Below are 18,172 nucleotides of genomic sequence, written 5' to 3'. Positions count from 1 at the left end.
AAAGAGCCCTTGTAACAAACCCTCGTCCCCGTCCCACCTTTTGAATCTTGTTCCACTGACCTTTCTTTGGAGGGCATATAAATGCCGACCATAGTGCTCGGGAGTCCCACCTCTTCTACATGTCTATAAAAATGATCTTAGCCTCTACCCAATATAGCACAAGTATCAATTATATCTAGTTTAAAGCCCATTTGGCTACTTGGTCTACAAGTCCGTTCCCACCCACACCTGAATGGGCTGGGATCCAGCAGAAACACACTACTACAACCACTCTCTCAAGTCTCCTTAATAGAGTCAATGCCTCCAATAGTAGATCACTCATATTAAAGTTACCAGAGGATAAACACAGTACAGACAAAGAATCTGCACATAATACAATTCTAATAGGTTGAGCGTCCTCCACCCACTGGAGAGCAACTACCATTGCCAACTGTTCAGCATACAGACAGAGTATACAGACAGTCCACCTGTTAGTCTTCTACATATCTGCACATCAAATTCAGGAATGTAAACTCCCGCTCCCGTGTATCCACTGTCAGGATCCTTGGAACCATCTGTAAACACCTTTTAAATAAGCATGAAAGCTACTACTAATGTTATTTTCAACCAATCTTTTCTCTTTTCCACCAATGTTAAATCAACAACAGGTGTCGAAAGTGACCATGGAGGGAAATCCACAAGCTACAGCTTTCTCGTGAGCTCTCTACGCCACAACAAATGAGCCAATCACGATTAGCAAAGGCCCTATTTGACTATGGTAATTTGGTCCTGCACCTAGGGTCATCTTTATGTCAGTGAGATTTTAGAAGATTTTCGTAGACCTATTAGCTTTTTTCACGCACTTTCAATATTCTATGACTTATGGAGGGAGGCTAAGAAGGCATATGTCATGGGTGTTGGTAGCGGAGGCTGACAACCACCCTGTCAAAAAGAAATTGCAGCAGTCTCGACATGGGAATAATACGGGTATCGAGAATCAAATCAAAACAAATTATAATTGGTCACATACACATGGTTAGCAGATGTTAACGCGAGTGTAGCAAAATGCTTGTGCTTCTAGTTCCGACAGTGCAGTAATATCTAACAAGTAATCTAACAATTCCCCAACTACCTAATACACACAAATCTAAAGGGATGGAATAAGAATATGTACATATTGATATATGGATGAGCGTCATAGGCAAGACGCAATAAAGAGGGAAACACGGTAGGTGTATCTCTCTACGTAAGCATAGCAAACTATGACCTGAAGAAGTAGTTCAAACCCATCCTGGCTGTTCCATTCATTAACTTGGCCTATTTGTAAAACAACTCTTTCATTCAAATAAACACATTTGATGTCTAAGATTATTTTATTACATTGTAACATTTTATTTAATTTCAAGATGTTTGACATTCACATAAAGTGCCACTTGTGGTAGGCACAGGCAGATCAAAAAATACATAACATTCCAAAGGATACATTTTCCTCCAGAACCCCCCCCACCCCCAACAAAAACAGTCAGTACAGCCTTAAATTATAATATTTACGTTAGCTGTGATTATTGTAATTAAGACCATTAACTGGCAACCAAGCAATTACATTTACAATAAGTAGGCCCAAATACATTTGTGCTATGAGAGTCATCTTAAAGCGTAAATAGCTTAAAGGTGAAATAAAAGGTAACAAAATATAGTTTCACTGGTAATACGCAATTATCCTATGTATTGCATCAAGTTGATAAAGATCTGACTACACATCTAGAGCCTAACTAATAAAGCCTATACACAATCTCTTTATTTCTAAATGTGAGTGTAGTCCACAACAATATATCATGACAAAATGAGAATTGTGGCATTTCAAATGGCAATTGCCCTGCAAATATTTTAATAGACTTTCATTTAGTTAACTTGTTCACAGGTGAATTTAACTTCCCACTCAAGTCACCACTAATACAATGTAAAGTGTAAACTGCTAATTTCCAACACTAACACTTGTTCTCCAATGAATATGGGCTCTTATAACTTTACTATACTGATTTTTTTTTTAAATGCAGAGTAGCTACCTATCTATATTTTACAATATTGTGCTGTCAAGTAAAGGCTTTAAAGTGACAAATACGTATATTCATCTTAGCAGCTATTGTAACAAGGAACAGCATTTTATAAATATTTACTAAGCCAAGTGATTATTGGTCTGGGATAAGGGGTCTATTTATGAGACTATAATATAACAGCAAGGTTTGATTTTGCACGCAGATGGCACTGAGGAAGAACGCTCAAATACAGAAAATACAAACCATGTAAAAGTTGCTCAGCTGTCCTTTTCCTGACAGACTAATTTTGAAAAAAATTAACATTTATAACTGCTTATGTAAAATATAAATATCCATAATACAGAGGACATAGAAGCAGGTTTTTTCAATAAACAATTTGACTAAAATTCTGCATTTTACAGTCCACCACATCAAACCAAGAAATAAAGTAAGTCATTCAGAACCAACTATGTTGCATTTGGAATGATTAGTTATCATCATAAGGTATCCATGCCCATGCACAATTTCATGCTTTAAAGGACTTCAAAAAATGAAAACAATATACAAAGGAATGTGAAACAGGAAACACTACCAGTTACACCTATCAAATCATTTTATCTTCAGTCTCACAAATATAATCAAACAATAATTTCCTTTTACAAGACACGATTAAAAAAATATGAATATAACATTTACTCTGAAAAATATTTAGTAATCCCTTTGGAAATCAATTAAACTATACACCATCAATCAAAAGAAAACAATCATAAGACATGTTTATTGTCTACTCCTCTGTATATCAAATGATATATACATTACTTAATTTCCCTTAAAGACTCAGACAGTAGTTAAATAAAAAATTATTGCACAACATCCTCATTTGACAACAGTGGTTGCCTCAACTGCAACTATTCAATTTGTTTTTAGTTTGTGTCCTGAAAATGATTTGAAATGGCAATGACAACATGCTCTTCTTCCCTCACTCATGATACTTCAACAAAACAAATGGAATTTGAAGTCAAAAGCATAATATAGGTTGTAAAAAAAACTGAAATGTAGAATTCCGAATATCAGCCTTGGGCCTTTAGCAAGTATTGGTCCCATCATTTTCAAAAGCCCCTCTCCACAAAATGACCAGAAATAAATTGGCCATATCCCATCATTACAAAGTAAACCCAGAAATACAATAACATAGTGGTGTCTCTCATCTCTCCATTCTAGGTTTCATTCATTGCATAATTATGGATGAGCAACAGTAAAGATCTCATATACAATTATCTATCCCATCTACATGTGCTGGTTTCATGCAATTGATTGACTTCCATTGTTGACTTCAAGTGATTACCCTGGAGTGTGTTGCTGCTCCCTACATATTCCACACAGGTCAACTGATCACGCTCACCCCAATTTCAAAGCCTGGTGTTTCTAAAAATTAGCTAAGCGATTTAAGGCTGCATGAGAAAAAACTTTGGCACATAGAAGCAAGATGCTTGGGCAGGTTTTCTGGTGTGCAGATGACAGGAATAAAACAATGAATCTACAAGATACAACTGGAATCTATAGGCGTTAAAAGGTGTGAATGTATTCTCTACGAGTGTATTCCTTGCGTTTGGTTACAGTGAACAGGGTTGGCTTAGAATCCACTCCTGTTACCTACCCAGGCCGAGAAAGAACAGTAGAGAATAGTGAACATAGAGACTTATTGGCTTTGAGAAGTTCAGAACCACAGTGTATCCTTCAGTTCACTTGTTTGTCTTTGCTTTCAACTGAGCACCCTTGGCATGGTCCAGTCGGGCCTGAATGTCCACAGGCCTCTCAAAGAAGCACACAAGGACAGGCTCGTTGAGCAGAGATGCCAAGATCTGCTCAAAGGCGAATGACCACTCCACCTCCTGTGGGATGGAGCCTGCCTCCAGGGTGATGGTAGCGCTAGGGGTGTCTGAGCTTCTCTCAGGGGTGCTGCAGGCTTCCCTGTCGAGTAGAGCCCCCTCTGGGGCAGCCTGGGTGGGGCTAGTGGGCTCCTGGAGCCTGCGCCCTACTTCTTCCATCCTCAGCAGAAGACTGGTGACTCGAGCCACAGCACGGTACAGAGACTCCTCTTCTGGGTCACCATGGAACAGATTATAGAGCGTTTTGGAGAACTGGATGAACTGAGCCTGACAACATAAAAAAAGGGATGAATACAATTTAAGATTATGTCATTGTGTTTCTTTTTGCATAAAGTAATGACATAACATGTGGATTAAATTGTTCAAAGTTGATCTGTTGGAAAGACATCTGCATTGCATATTCACGTGATTGACTAAATGTTAACCTAGATATGGGTGTATTTACCTGATTAATTCTGGGTAAATCCTTGATGCTCTCCTCTTTCTTTAGTATCTCATCTTGCCATTGTTTCAGGTAGGCCTGCAGATCCACTTTCCCTTTGCCTGTGGAAAGTGCAGTTTTCAGACTGTTTAAATGAGCAATATTGTGAAGAACTTGGAAAAAGAGACAGGCCAAATAAATTACCTCTTTCAGGGCTTTTCCTGATCACGCCATCTTCTGGGAGATCAGATACTACATAGTGTAAAGTACATTCATATAAGTCATACAGTAACTGTAAAGTACATTTTGCTATTCTAAACCATAACCAGTTAGAACTTATATCATATATAAACCTTGTCTACAAGAACACATATCTAGATCGTAGTAAAACAAATTGTACATGACAAAAGAGACCAACTTAAGAAATTGTTAAAGACAAATAGACAGATGAGCATTTACCAAAGAGAAAAGCACAGAGAAGCCAATAGTGAAATGGTTATAGCAGAGAAAGAAAAGAGCAAAGCAAGCTGACCAGTCAATTGACTCAAGTGGGATAGGTCGTCAGTCATTGGAATAAAGTGAGGAAGTCTTTGGCCCTTTGAGTGGAAAGGACTACCTGTGAAAGCTAGAAGAAGACATTGTCTGTGAGAGCATGCAACATTACTGTCGGGACAGATGTAAGGAACAGTTAACAAAGAGATTAGTTGGTGAGTAGAAGAGTAGCACGAAATATACAGTACAGTTGAAATTAGAAGGGCATAGTCTACAGCAAAACTGTACTAGGAGTAGGGTTGCACATTTTGGGGAATATTCAGAGGTGGAAACTCTCCGTGGGAATTAACGGAAATATATGGGAATTAACGGAAATATATGCAAATTAATATTAATACCATTTAAAAAAAAAAAAAAAATTGCATTGGATATATTTACCATATCATATGGAGACAAACAAAAACTTTCAACCTTATCATAAGTAGACATAATTGCCAATTATTAAATCCTTACAATAGGGAAGAAAAAAAAAATGTTAAGAATTGAACTTTAATTAAATTAGTTGACTCTTCACATGGAATGATTTCACTGAACAGCAGAAGGGAATATTGAATGATCCCCAATAATCCCTTGCCTCTCCCAATTTTTTTTTAACATACATCTGTAAAATGATAGTCTAGAAACTAAAGCTTTGATTGTCTTCCTCTCAGGCTTCCATTTCTTCTGCCCTGGACCTCCTCAATATCCACCTCCTGAACATCAGACTGAAGCCTTATCTTCACTGTCACTTTCCAACCTTGATGAGGATGTCTCGTTGTCAGGCTCAAATAGCCCCATAGGCCTTGTTGATCTCTGCACCAGACAGGATGCTCTTGCCAGCATACTTAGGGTCCAACATGTACGCTGTGGCGTGTATGGGCTTCAAGCAGAAGTCTTCACGCTTTTTGATGTATTTCAGAACTACAGTTTCCTCTGCTTGGAGCAACAGTGAAGTGGGCAGGGCAGTAAAGATTTATTCTCTGCAAGCAGAGTCTGAACATCAGACAGGATGGCATTGTCTCCCTCAATCCGTGCAATGGCTACTGCTATAGGTTTTAGGAGTTTCAGGCTGCTTACCACTCTTTCCCGAAATACATCATCCAGGAGGACCCTCTTGATGGGGCTGTCCATATCAGCAGACTGTGATATGGCCATTTATTGGAGAGACTCCTTCCCCTCCAGGAGACTGTCAAACATGATGACAACACCACCCCAACGGGTGTTGCTGGGCAGCTTCAATGTGGTGCTCTTATTCTTCTCACTTTGCTTGGTGAGGTAGATTGCGGCTATAACTTGATGACCCTTCACATACCTAACCATTTCCTTGGCTCTCTTGTAGAGTGTATCCATTGTTTTCAGTGCCATGATGTCCTTGAGGAGCAGATTCAATGCATGAGCAGCACAGCCAATGGGTGTGATGTGAGGGTAGGACTCCTCCACATTAGACCAAGCAGCCTTCATGTTCGCAGCATTGTCTGTCACCAGTGCAAATACCTTCTGGGGTCCAAGGTCATTGATGACTGCCGTCAGCTCATCTGCAATGTAGAGACCGGTATGTCTGTTGTCCCTTGTGTCTGTGCTCTTGTAGAATACTGGTTGAGGGGTGGAGATGATGTAGTTAATTATTCCTTGCCCACGAAAATTCGACCACCCATCAGAGATGATTGCAATACAGTCTGCTTTCTCTATGATTTGCTTGACCTTCACTTGAACTCTGTTGAACTCTGCATCCAGCAAATGAGTAGATAAAGCATGTCTGGTTGGAGGGATGTATGCTGGGCAAAGAACATTCAGAAATCTCTTCCAAAACACATCATCTGTGAGCATCAGAGGTGAACCAGTTGCATACACAGCTCGAGAAAGACATACACCAGCATTTCTCTGACTACGTTCATCCATTGAGTCAAAAAAACTTCTGATTCCAGGAGAACCATGAGCTATTGCTATCGATAAGGTGTCTGATTCATCATTTTCACCTCGAATAGAAGTAGAGGGACTTTTGTCAGAGGTTGCTTGTTGTGAGCGCTGAGGGAACTTTATGCGCTTGGCCAGCTGATTCTGCATCTTTGTTGCAATCTTCACATATGATTTGGCACAGTATTTGCAAATGTACACAGCTTTTCCTTCTAGATTCACTGCAGTGAAATGTCTCCACACATCAGATAGTGCCGTGGCATTTTCCTGTAAAGATTAGAAAACAATTGTCAAAAAACCCCAAATACAATTCCATGTACAGATAAATAGTTAAGTAGTTAGATTTAACAACTCCTTTGTAAGATAAATGTTTTAAAATGAAACATGTATGGAAACAGGTAAATTATCACTCCTCAGTTAGCAAGCTCAAGCAAGCTAAAACCCACATGGTAGCAAAAACTAACTAGCAGAAATTGTTAACAAGTTAGAAATGATTTAAACACACTTTGCTGTAGGCTACTATTTACTAGTTAACAAAACAAATCATGTATGTCATATAAAATCTATTCACCCCACCCAGTATTGTAATCAAAAACTTACCAGAAAGCATGTAGTCCGTGGCTGACAGTGTAGTAGTTTGGGCTCAATAGCATCTCACTAGTGTGCAAGATCTTGAGAATCAGCTATACATGTGATGGAAGAGTGCACTGTGCATGCAGAGGGTTGCAATTCCATTGAATTGGGGATAGTTTAACCAAAACATGCCACAAGACCTAGAATTGCCTTATGTGTATCCCACAAAAAAGGTTCACTGTTTTAAGGTAACTTTTTTGATGAATTTAAGTAAAATTCCAGGACTTAACTTCCCATGGAAAAATTCCGGAAATTTACCGGAAAGTTTCCGACCCTTCGCAACCCTTTATTTTTTAGTTCATCTTTATTTAACCAGGTAGGCTAGTTGAGAACAAGTTCTCATTTACAACTGCGAAGTGGCGAATTGGGAGATTCGTTTTTTATTCTAAATTATGTATTCAAGCAGAAGGAATACAGATCAAAAGTATAATGGACGTAGAATGACAAGTGAGAGAGCAGGTGCTTATGCAGTTTCTGGTGATCTTACTTACCCGGTGGCTGATGAAGCTTGAACAGGAATTTCAGTTTGTTGGTGAAAGTGCCACTGTACAAAATGTCTGCAGAAAGAACAACATTTGCATGAAAGGTTGCAAGATGTTGATGCAGGATTAGATGTGACATACCGTTCCCACAGATAATGGTGAAAATGGAGGGTGGGCACAGCGATCATAGACCTGTAGCAATGCATCAGAGCACTGGTCTAGCCTTACCCAGGGCACAGCAGAACTCTTTGAAGTTGACAAGGCCATCCTGGTTCTCATCCAGCAGGCGGAAGGCCCAGAGGAAGAGGGCATCGTTGCCGCTGCAGAGGGACCAGGGCTCCAGGAGGGAGAAGAGCAGCCTGAACTGATGGAAGCCCAGCTGGTACTGCTCCAGATAGGCCAGGCTGGGGTCGTGGTGCAGCAGCACTGGGCTGTTCATCGTCCAGTAGCAGCTGAGGAAATGTTGCCTCTGGAAACACATTGAAGTACTCAATTTCCAGCGGTTAAATCTGTCTATTTTCAACACATTTCCATTTTTCATGCCAGTCGTGTCAACTCTGTGTCTATGAGAAGGAATATTAATGCATGTAGTCTACAGTATGCAGTAGTATATTATTATTTGAAAAGAGTGATTGTGATACCTTGAACAATGCATAAAGGTTATCAAGCTGGGAAGCACTGAACTTTACTTCTTGTGACACTACCCGTAGCTGAGGAAAAAGTAAATCTCAATTAATCCTACATCATATTGTCGTAAACAATGCCAAAAGGTTGCAATGTATGTTTGGGGATGTGCCACTCACCACATTTTGTTTAGTCGTATCCTCTAATGTTTGGATTACATACAGTTTGTTTCTTTTCCGCATGCGCTCTACTTCCTCTGATTTCATGTCTCCATATTTCTATAAGCAAATTAAAAAGGCCAAATGACAAGCCTGACATTGAGACATGGGGTCAGTCCTAGCAACTCTGACCGTTACAGTACCTCATAGGCTTCTTTGATGAGATCACTGATGTCCACCTTGGAGAGGGATAATGCTTTGTCATTGTTCCCCACTGAGTTTTGCTGCACTGTTTGTGGTAGAGGACTGTCCTTATTGGTCACATTATCGAAAAACCTGCCAGGGAAAATAGAGCAGCAGTAATGTAACATGAACAAGATGGGCATTCCTGTAGAATTAACTCACTGTTTTGGAGATTGTTACTTCACAATCCATCATAAACCTAATACAGTACTTTGAAATAACCAATTCAGTTGACCTTCAGATCTCGCCCTCTCTGTGTTGACACTCACTTGCTGAGGATGGTGACTGCCTCAGCGTCGTCACTGGAGCTGATCAGGCCCTCCATGTTGTAGTCGAGCACAGCCAGGCCCAGCTGCAGGATGGCTTTGATGCCGTCGTAGAAGAAGCAGTCGACCACGTTGACAGCACTCTCTATGGGCAGAACGCTGATAAACAGGGTGAGGAACCAGGACAGGGACACAGAGGAGAAGAAGGTCAGGTCTGTCATGTGCTCCGTCAGCTGGGTGAGGTGCATTCGGATCAGCTCCTCAAACACCGCCTGGTCCACCAGGGCACCTGAGGAAATACAAGATATTTGTAAACAGGATTTATAGCAGTTATGGGAGAAAGTGTAAGCCAGGTATTCAGTATCAAACACACATACCGTGCATATATTTAATGTGATGCAACACTGAAAATGATATTGTTATTCAGCTGCGTCTCTCACCAATGATCCTGCGGTTAAAGTAGTCAGGCAGCATCCTCTCACAGACGGCCACTAGCAGCCAGAAAGCCTCCTCCTCTTTAGCATAGAGCAACAGGACCGACGTCAGGATGTTCATGGCCTTCACAAGAGAAAAGGAGGATAGATGTAAAGATGCCTATGAGCTTTTTGAAAGAAAGAACGCAGGGAAGTGTTGTAGGTGTTTCTAGCTTAGCACCTGGCAATAGCCGATTTTGGGGTTCCTGTAGGCATATGCAGTGAGGACTCTGCGCAGGGCAGAGATGCCTGTGTCGCTCTGGAAGGCAGGGTGCTCTGGTAGGGAGCGGTGCAGGTCTCTCTCTATCTCATCAGTGGCAAGGGTGCTGGTCCCCAGAGACTGATCCACTATCTCACTGTAATACCCAGGGTTAACGGCCATGTCATTGACTGCACCTATGGTACCAAGGCAAAACACCACACCATATTTAAATAAAACACATATTGCAAAACATTAAAGACACCACACTTTTACACATCAGTGAAGGAGACATATGAGCCAAATAACAGTGAAAGAGCCATATCAAACAGAACCTGAGAAGAGCATCCAGAGCTCTCCTCTTAAGGCCTCAGGGACGCCACGCACAATCAGGTCTCGTGTCTTCTTGGTACAGAACATACTGGTGCCACGGCCATACTCTGAGAAGTGGATGTTCCATGACTGCTCCTTCATCTTCTCCTTTAGCTGTCAGGCACAGAGATTAAACAGCGGAATAAGAAATGAGCTGTCAAGGCTGAGACACCTAGACAGTACAAGGAGAGCACATTCTAACACTTGGTGGAAAAAACAACACTCCTAGAGAAACCTTCATATTAGGAGAGTAAGTCATATTTTAGAGTAAAATCCCACCATTTTGGGATCCAGGTTTTCAGCATCCTGGGGGTGGAACAGAGTCATGAGTGCCTCATTGCTAACGGCCTTGCTGCTCTCCTTCTGTCCCACCATCATAGCCACCTCCTCTGGGTTGTCCTCAAAGTGATTGATGAGGTTTTGGCACTCCCCTCTGATGCCCTGCAAGGCACAGTGAACACACAGTTTGTTTTCAATGGCAGCAATTATAGCCTGGCAGATATTTTTCATTTGGTCCAGTTGGTTACACACTGCCAAATGTCAAACGAACTAACATGTTCATGCAAGTATTTTGTTTATTGGGCAAAAATGCTCATGTTAAATCCATCTATGATCATCATGGAACATCACTTGTGTGTCCCAGCCAGTCGTTATAATACTTTAGCTTTGGTCTTCCAACAACATTTGGGAGGAAAATAGTGCAATAGTTGCTCTAACTACGACATGCAGTGAATATATTCAGTAGCCTATATCCCCTGTATAGCCCCGGTCTAACCTAATCTGCATAGGATGTGCTCATAAATGTGCTGCTACTCACAAAAAGTTTCAGAGAAACCAAGTTCTGATAATGCGTGCATTTTATCAAATGCTCATTGTCAAACAACCAATAATACTGTGCATCTCTGCTTCTTTTCCTGTGCTTGGTCCAAATTGCGTTCACACCTGCAGTGAAACACACCACGGAGGAATGGAAATGGACCGAGATCACCCTTTTTGAGAGAAGCACGGTGCATTGTTTGTTGCGCTCCCGAGTGCAGTTAGAGTGTTCACACCAGTTCAAATGAACCGAACCAAGGGGGTAAATGCACCAGAGTGAGGAAAAAACGCTTTAACCAATTTGATGTGAAAGCCCCCTTAGACACATTTGGAGGGTTGCAAACGGACTGGAATTGTGCCCTTGGGGCAGAGACCTAGCAGTAAGAAGGTTCAAAACAGGAATTTAGTCACCTCAGTTGATGCAGAGTGTTGAGGACTGGCAGTCATTCCACACCTCCTGCGGATTGCATTGCCGAGACGTTCAAAGTCCCGAACTTCAGAGAACCTCAGAGCCCTCTTACCCCGCACACACACAGTCAAAGCCCTGCTGCTACGGTCCGGCTTCTCCACACCAATCACCTGCAAGTATAGGTGTTTGGGTCAACAACATTGAGCAAAACCACTGAACGACAGAGGTTATTAAATTCGTTTAGTGTCAAGGTAGGGCGCTGTGTCTTGCCTCTCTCATGGGGATGATGACATGGCACTGGCTGCCATCCTGGCTAGCGAAACACAGGTAGCTCTCAGACAGACATATCTTCCCAAGCGTGTTGAAGTGGCTGAATGGAACCCATAGGAAGCTCTCATAAACCTCCAGCAGGTTCTCCTCCTTAGGCAGCCTGAAGAAGGCCCGGAATTGCTCATTCCTAGCATTAGTTTCCAAGCCTCTGAAGGAGAGCAAAAAAGAAAAGTAGTGAAAAAAGGAGGACAGGTTGAGAGCATGGAGGTAGTAAACAAAATAATCAACATCATCTCCATTCACTATGGTGTCCTGAAATAACTTGTCCAATATGAGTAAAAAAAGAACAGTGACAGGCAGTATACCTCTTGGTGATCTGTAGTGGGTCTGAGAGGGAGGGCTCTTCCTGGAAGGTCTCCTTATCAAATAGGCGTTTGATGGAGTAGTCAGCAAGCTGCTCCATGATCAGGAAGGTCTCACTGAGGTGCAGGAACATCGAGAAGTAGTGGTCCTCCCCATTGGCCAACACATGAATGCTCTCTGTCAGAATGACATTGGACGTTTTCTCCAGCCTCCAGATCTCATTCCACGGGACTACCAGCTTCACTGAAGAGGAAACAGATTATCTTTAATGAGTAACTCGCTGCCATTCTGTCATGACATGGAATGATAATACTGTATCCAAATACAAGTAAATGGATGAAGCCTGACAGTTCCTGCATTTAAGTGACTGTTAGTCAACAGTTCAGGTTTCTGTCTCGTCTCACCCTCGGAGCCCAGCAGATATGAGTAGAAGGACAGGAAGTTGGTGCTGAGGTAGAGCCAGCCCTGGCAGGGCACGCGGCCCCTCCAGTAGCTACAGGAGTAGTAGGTGACCAGCTTCTCCTTCTGATGGAGGTCAAACCATTTCTCAAACCTCAACAGTGCTTCACGGAACTTCTCAGGGTCGTCCTCCTGCACGCCTGACACCTTTCCTTCCTCAGCAATCAGCCCCTTTATAGAGTGAAGAGGAGGACAACATCTCTCTCATGGTCACTGAAGGAAACAAATATAATTAGCAGTCTAAACACGTCAGCATGCCATCTCCATTCTGTAACATTTATGTCAAGGCATATAAATTAGCATCATATCATTTCTTAAATTCACATTTTTATTACAAACCTACTATCCTTTTCTTAGCTTTCAATAAACAGTCAAAGGTTTTCATATCAGAAACAGTAATCAGTGAAAGACCATAATCACCACCAACTATTTTCAAAGAGTAAGCATTTGCTGCATCAGTAGGCTTCACTATATTAATAAATCATTAAGTCTGTAGGAGGCCTCCATCTCCCTGTGAGAGTGGCAGAGATCAACAATAGTAGTGTCTGTGTAAACTGTGTGTTTAATTATCTGTAGCGATTACTTACTCTGATCTTGCCCTGCACAAAGCTGGTGATGTCATCGCTGGAGTCAAACACAGACAAGATTCTCATGATGTTCTTCTCCAGCCACTCCCAGTGTTGGTTGATCTCCTCCTTGGTGCCACCTAATCACAGGGAAAACTCAGTCAAAATGGAAAGGAAACTGTTTACACTACGTATGCATGACTAAGCCATCTATTGTCACAAAATGTGAAATGAGTGTTGACTAAAATACAATCCTAAAAGGTTATTACATGATTGTAGTTATTACATGACTGTAGCCTTTAATGTTTACTTGTGGCTATTCTGACAATGGGAATAGTTGAGAAAATGTAGAGCAAAAACTCTCACCACATGCTATTGACCAGTAGATCTGAGAGTCCGGTGTCTGATGTAGAATGCGAAATGGAGCGACCTTAGACGTGGAATCCAGCATCATATCAAGAGTTCCAACCAGAAGACCTGTCAAAAAAAGTAAGTAGCAATCATACTTCCCATTAACAGTCAGACATTAGACATGCATGATAAGACATTTTAAAATCATGAGGGAATTTCATGCCTAATGATTGTACAGCCCTCCCACCTGGGTTATCAATCATGTAACATAGAATAGTGGAAAAGTCAACGAATATTGTGCTGATTATTATCACATTTAAGTGTTCAAACCAACAGTGTTGTGTTACCTATCTAGGACCGTAGTTAGGCCTTTACTGCTATCCCGGCCCGACTGCATCAGCAGCATCTATCGTTGCTGGGCTGGTGGATCATGACACAGCTGTACAGTGGCCTTAACCTCTCCCCCAGGTTAATTGCTACCAAGAGCCGGGTGGTGGACTAGACCACATCTATGAACTGATGACACAGAGTTCATTTCCCCTGTAAATCATCCATTATAAAAGTTTGGCCGAAATTCTACGTAACAAACCTGTGCATCTGCAAGGGCCCAATTAAGCGAGCAGGTATCCCTAAATAATAGCCTGTCCTCTGCCCTGTGGCCATTTGAGATTTACATCTGGATACTTCAGGATAAAAAGGTCCTTGCGTTGGAGGGGGCTTCAGGGGAGACATTGAACAGGAGGAGAGCATACACTGGGGGGCCTCCACCATCATTATCCCAGTCAGAAGAGAAAGCTATTGTGTTCTACTTCATCAAACCCATTAATTACCTGTAATTATAGCTCTGATGTTCTGAGGGACAGAGCTAGATGTTCTCAGTGTCCCTCTTTTTTACGGAGACATCTACCATTACTATCGGTAGACTACAGTCACTGACACCGTCAGCTTCAATAGACTAGAAGGCCACCAGATTGCCATTTTTTGTTTTAGAGATGTGGCAAATGGGAAAGTTAGCTATGCTGTTTCAGTCAAGTGGATTACTGTGATCAACAGCTGATAATTGGCTTGTCAGAGGTTGTGTGTGACCATGTGCAAGAAAACCTACTATTATTGGGAAACGGACAGCTGACATTCACTGATTGCATTAGAGCAAACAAGTTAGCCTGCCTACTCACTCTTGGTGTAATTGATTCTTTTTTACCACGTTTACATGCACACCACTATCCCACTATTATTTGGGATACTCAAGTATTCTGTTTTGAGTTGACGGGTATAAACATCATATCCTGTTTACATTAACCCGAAAAGGCTTGAATCCCGGTTATGAGAAACCTGGATAACATGCCTGGGATATACTGATCTTAGACGGGATACTGTGGCATGTAAACATCTTATCCTGTTTGATGTTGTTTTTCGTTTCGCAGTTTACGCAGGCTCAGTTTCACATATCAAGGGTGTTGTGTGATGTTTTTATCTGATTGTTAAAAAAATCACTTCAAAAAGTAGGCTACCTGTGCAGTTCAAACCATTAATTCCATAATAATTTATTTTGCTGGTAGGCTCCTCCGTACTGAACCGTTTCTGCTTAGAATCTCCGACATTTGGTAGGCCATATTATAATTTCGGACATTCGGTAGGCCATTTGTCAACTATAGTTAGATACATGTAGCTTCTCTTCTGTCATAACATTTTGCCTTAAAAGAGGAAATAAAGCAGTGCTCACCAGAATAATGTCTTACATCGATAGAATGAATGCATTAGTAATCTAACACCAGTAAAGTTGTCTGTTTTGTTTAGGGTCCAGGGAGAAAACGCATTGACTCCAAAATAGTGGAAAGATTGGTCCTGTGCAATGAGCACTGACCTGATGAGCACTGACCTGGCTCTTCTGCCTCTCTAGGGCATCATGCTTGGGTACATTATCATACAGAAGTGCTGTGTGCCCAGTATAACATATTGCTCCACCTATAAAGCTAAAGCAAATGTCAGTAACTCAATATGACACTACTGTGTCATTTTGTGTGTGTGTGTGTACCAAAACAACAGACATCTCTGACAGCATCATCGAGTGTTGTGACAGTGGTTTGCAGCCTAAACAGAGACAATTTTGTTGATGGCTTAGTCAATGGTAACAAAGTAAATAATCTGCATTGTAGGCAGGCTATACCATAAACCAGGGGTCTACAACCTTTTCTTGCCTAGGGACATCCTCCCAGGAGAACCAGCAACCCCCATCATAAGTTAGCAGGTGAATGATAATGGTAAGGAGAAGTAATCAACATATTAAAATGAATAGATTTGGTGGATAGTTTGGAATAGGACGTGTAAACTCTAACATTGCCTATTAGCTAGAAAGGCAACTCTAAACACATTTTCGCTAAGAGCAGCTGTTTAAGAAAGCTTACCAGCAGCACTTGCGGCACTTGTAGCCTATTCGCACTGGTAGCCTATGTCAGATACTCCAGTGAGTGTAAATGGCACCAATTAGTGTCATTTGGTCAATATTAGGAGTGGAAAAATAAAGAAAGAAGATCTACAGTAGGTATGTCATTCAAAATGTGTTTATTCTGTTGTTGCTAGCAATATTTATAAAAACATGGGGGGGGGGGGGGGGGGGGGGGGAAATACACACAAAAAAATCTAACATTTTGGCTAACCCCTGCAGTACCTACGCAGACCCATTGGGCGCTGCGGACCCCCTGTTTAATATCCTAGCTGTAAACTGTTAAATTGCTATTCCTATTGCAATCTAAACTAACGTTTAGGGTCCAGCCTGTCCATTTGACACGAGGATCTGGAGAACTGTCTGCCTCCAACCACTATGATTACATGACAGAATCTGAAGGGGGACGTTAGAAAATAGACCGGAAATATGAACTATTGTCCGATGGCATGCACACTTTGCTAGAATGGCACTGGGTTTTACCAGCCCAGCAAAGAACAGAACACATACCTGTCAAACCTCCTCCTCCTTCTCCATATCCTCGCCTCCTTTGTAATACGAAATATTCGTTGCCTTTCTCTGTCACCCATAACTTGAATGCATTTTTCAGCAATATCTCTTCAGGTTTAAGCCACATATTTTAATTCAAATATATATGTTGAATCAAATGTGCATGTCAAGCTGTTCATTTCGATTGCAACCTATACCCATGGACATTTGTTTGTGTGAGCGCTGAGCAGACCCTTTCCCACGTCCACAGAAACCTTGCCAAAGTCAACGATACAAGGTCTTCTGGGGATTGGAGTTTGTTGACATTGGTGCGTGTATGCACCAGAATGAGCTCGCTTGTTACTGTTGACTTGATTTCCCATAGTCCTTCTCGGTCGAAAAGTATCAAATGTTATATTTTCAAAGTCCAAAATACTGCAACATAATAACTAGAGCGTCAAGCACAATGATGTATATATACAGTATAAACAAACACCAGTGTTGTAATACTCGAGACCGGTCTCGCATAAAACTGGTCTCGGAAAGTGAGGACTGATAATTCCTTCCAGAGACCAGCAGAGAACAGCGGAGTAAAAAAACGAATAATTATCCGCCTCCATTCAGTCCAGTATTGCCAACTTCTCAGTAAGGAAAGTAGCTATTGGCTGTCCTAAAAGTCGCTAAATGACGTCATCACCTAATTTGCATAATTGGCCATGTGCATGTAATTTTGATGGACGCTGTAGGAGAGAGGAATAACGTCGTGGGAGAGACAAAAAGTGAGTAAAAAACACCCTAAATATGTTTAGAACTACAAATGAACTTTCTTCTGTCGATTCTTGTTTTTTTTAATGTCACAATTCCAACCCTCCTCCTTTATCCAGGCTTGGGACCTGCAAAAGTGACCCAAAAGAAACACTGGCGGAGTTACTTAGTTTATTAATACATTTTTTATTGAATAAAAAAAATGTTTTTTAGTTTTCTTAATTTGGTTTGGTTTTTTACCTTATGGTCCACTTAGGAGCCTACAACAAGTCACAGTAAAACATGAACATTTTTAACCATAACATTTTTTACATTTTTTTTTTGTATACAATCTACATTAACAATCTAAATGGACCAAAAAGTGACAATAGAAAAAACTGTCAATAGCAATGTGAGAAAATTATGGTAACTAGTCTGGCCCTAATTCAGGTTAATTGTTTTTTTCTTCCAGACCCCCCTCCACAGGCTGTGCTGGCTCACAGAAAGAGTGGGTCATCATCATTTTGGTCAAGGCTTTCTTTAGCAGGTTCAGCAACTGAGGGAGCTGACTTAAATGAGTAAGCAGCTGATGTGCAAAAAAGCAGCAAAACATTATCAGGCAGCTGGTGCTCATAGCAAGCCTCACTGTACAGGATGGAGTTAAGGGTCTGCAAGGACATCCGATTTCTAAGTTTGCTTTTTACCACAGTCATCTGGCTGAATACTCTCTCGACTTCGGCTTTCTATTCCGCAACAAAGCCTCCTTCACTCACGCTGCCAAACTTACCCTAGTAAAACTGATAATCCTACCGATCCTCGACTTCGCCGACGTCATCCACAAAATAGCTTCCAATACTCTACTCAGCAAACTGGATGTAGTCTATCACAGTGCCATCCGTTTTGTTACCAAAGCCCCTTATACCACCCACCACTGCGACCTGTATGCTCTAGTCGGCTGGCCCTCGCTGCATATTCGTCGCCAGACCCACTGGCTCCAGGTCATCTATAAGTCAATGCTAGGTAAAGCTCCACCTTATCTCTG

General features: G+C 41.5%; 1 protein-coding gene across 3 annotated transcripts; it reads right to left on the bottom strand.

Annotated features, from left to right (window-relative positions):
* Positions 1 to 1,347: 1,347 nt before the first annotated feature.
* On the bottom strand, positions 1,348 to 16,965 carry LOC129815613 (TBC1 domain family member 8B-like). Of its 3 annotated transcripts, XM_055869589.1 has the most exons (21): positions 16,408 to 16,964; positions 13,470 to 13,580; positions 13,125 to 13,243; positions 12,483 to 12,708; positions 12,081 to 12,321; positions 11,716 to 11,923; positions 11,448 to 11,615; positions 10,500 to 10,661; positions 10,184 to 10,334; positions 9,831 to 10,045; positions 9,617 to 9,734; positions 9,180 to 9,465; positions 8,871 to 9,003; positions 8,689 to 8,787; positions 8,527 to 8,595; positions 8,114 to 8,354; positions 7,895 to 7,960; positions 4,858 to 4,950; positions 4,530 to 4,577; positions 4,350 to 4,447; positions 1,348 to 4,171 (listed from the first exon to the last, which is right to left on the bottom strand). In XM_055869589.1, the coding sequence occupies exons 1-21, from the start codon at positions 16,532 to 16,534 to the stop codon at positions 3,758 to 3,760; spliced, it is 3,393 nt and encodes a 1,130-aa protein (XP_055725564.1). In that variant the 5' UTR covers positions 16,535 to 16,964; the 3' UTR covers positions 1,348 to 3,757. The 3 variants fall into 3 exon arrangements, with proteins under 3 accessions (XP_055725564.1, XP_055725570.1, XP_055725579.1); XM_055869595.1 differs by lacking the exon at positions 4,858 to 4,950 and having other exon boundaries at positions 16,408 to 16,963; XM_055869604.1 differs by lacking the exons at positions 1,348 to 4,171; positions 4,350 to 4,447; positions 4,530 to 4,577; positions 4,858 to 4,950 and adding an exon at positions 6,948 to 7,037 and having other exon boundaries at positions 16,408 to 16,965.
* Between the last annotated feature and the right edge of the window lie 1,207 nt (positions 16,966 to 18,172).

This window comes from Salvelinus fontinalis, chromosome 2 (genome assembly GCF_029448725.1).
Source record: "Salvelinus fontinalis isolate EN_2023a chromosome 2, ASM2944872v1, whole genome shotgun sequence".
Classification (NCBI taxonomy): Eukaryota; Metazoa; Chordata; class Actinopteri; order Salmoniformes; family Salmonidae; genus Salvelinus; species Salvelinus fontinalis.
The sequence above is the reverse complement of the archived record's forward strand: the minus strand, read 5'-3'. Positions and strand labels throughout refer to the sequence as shown.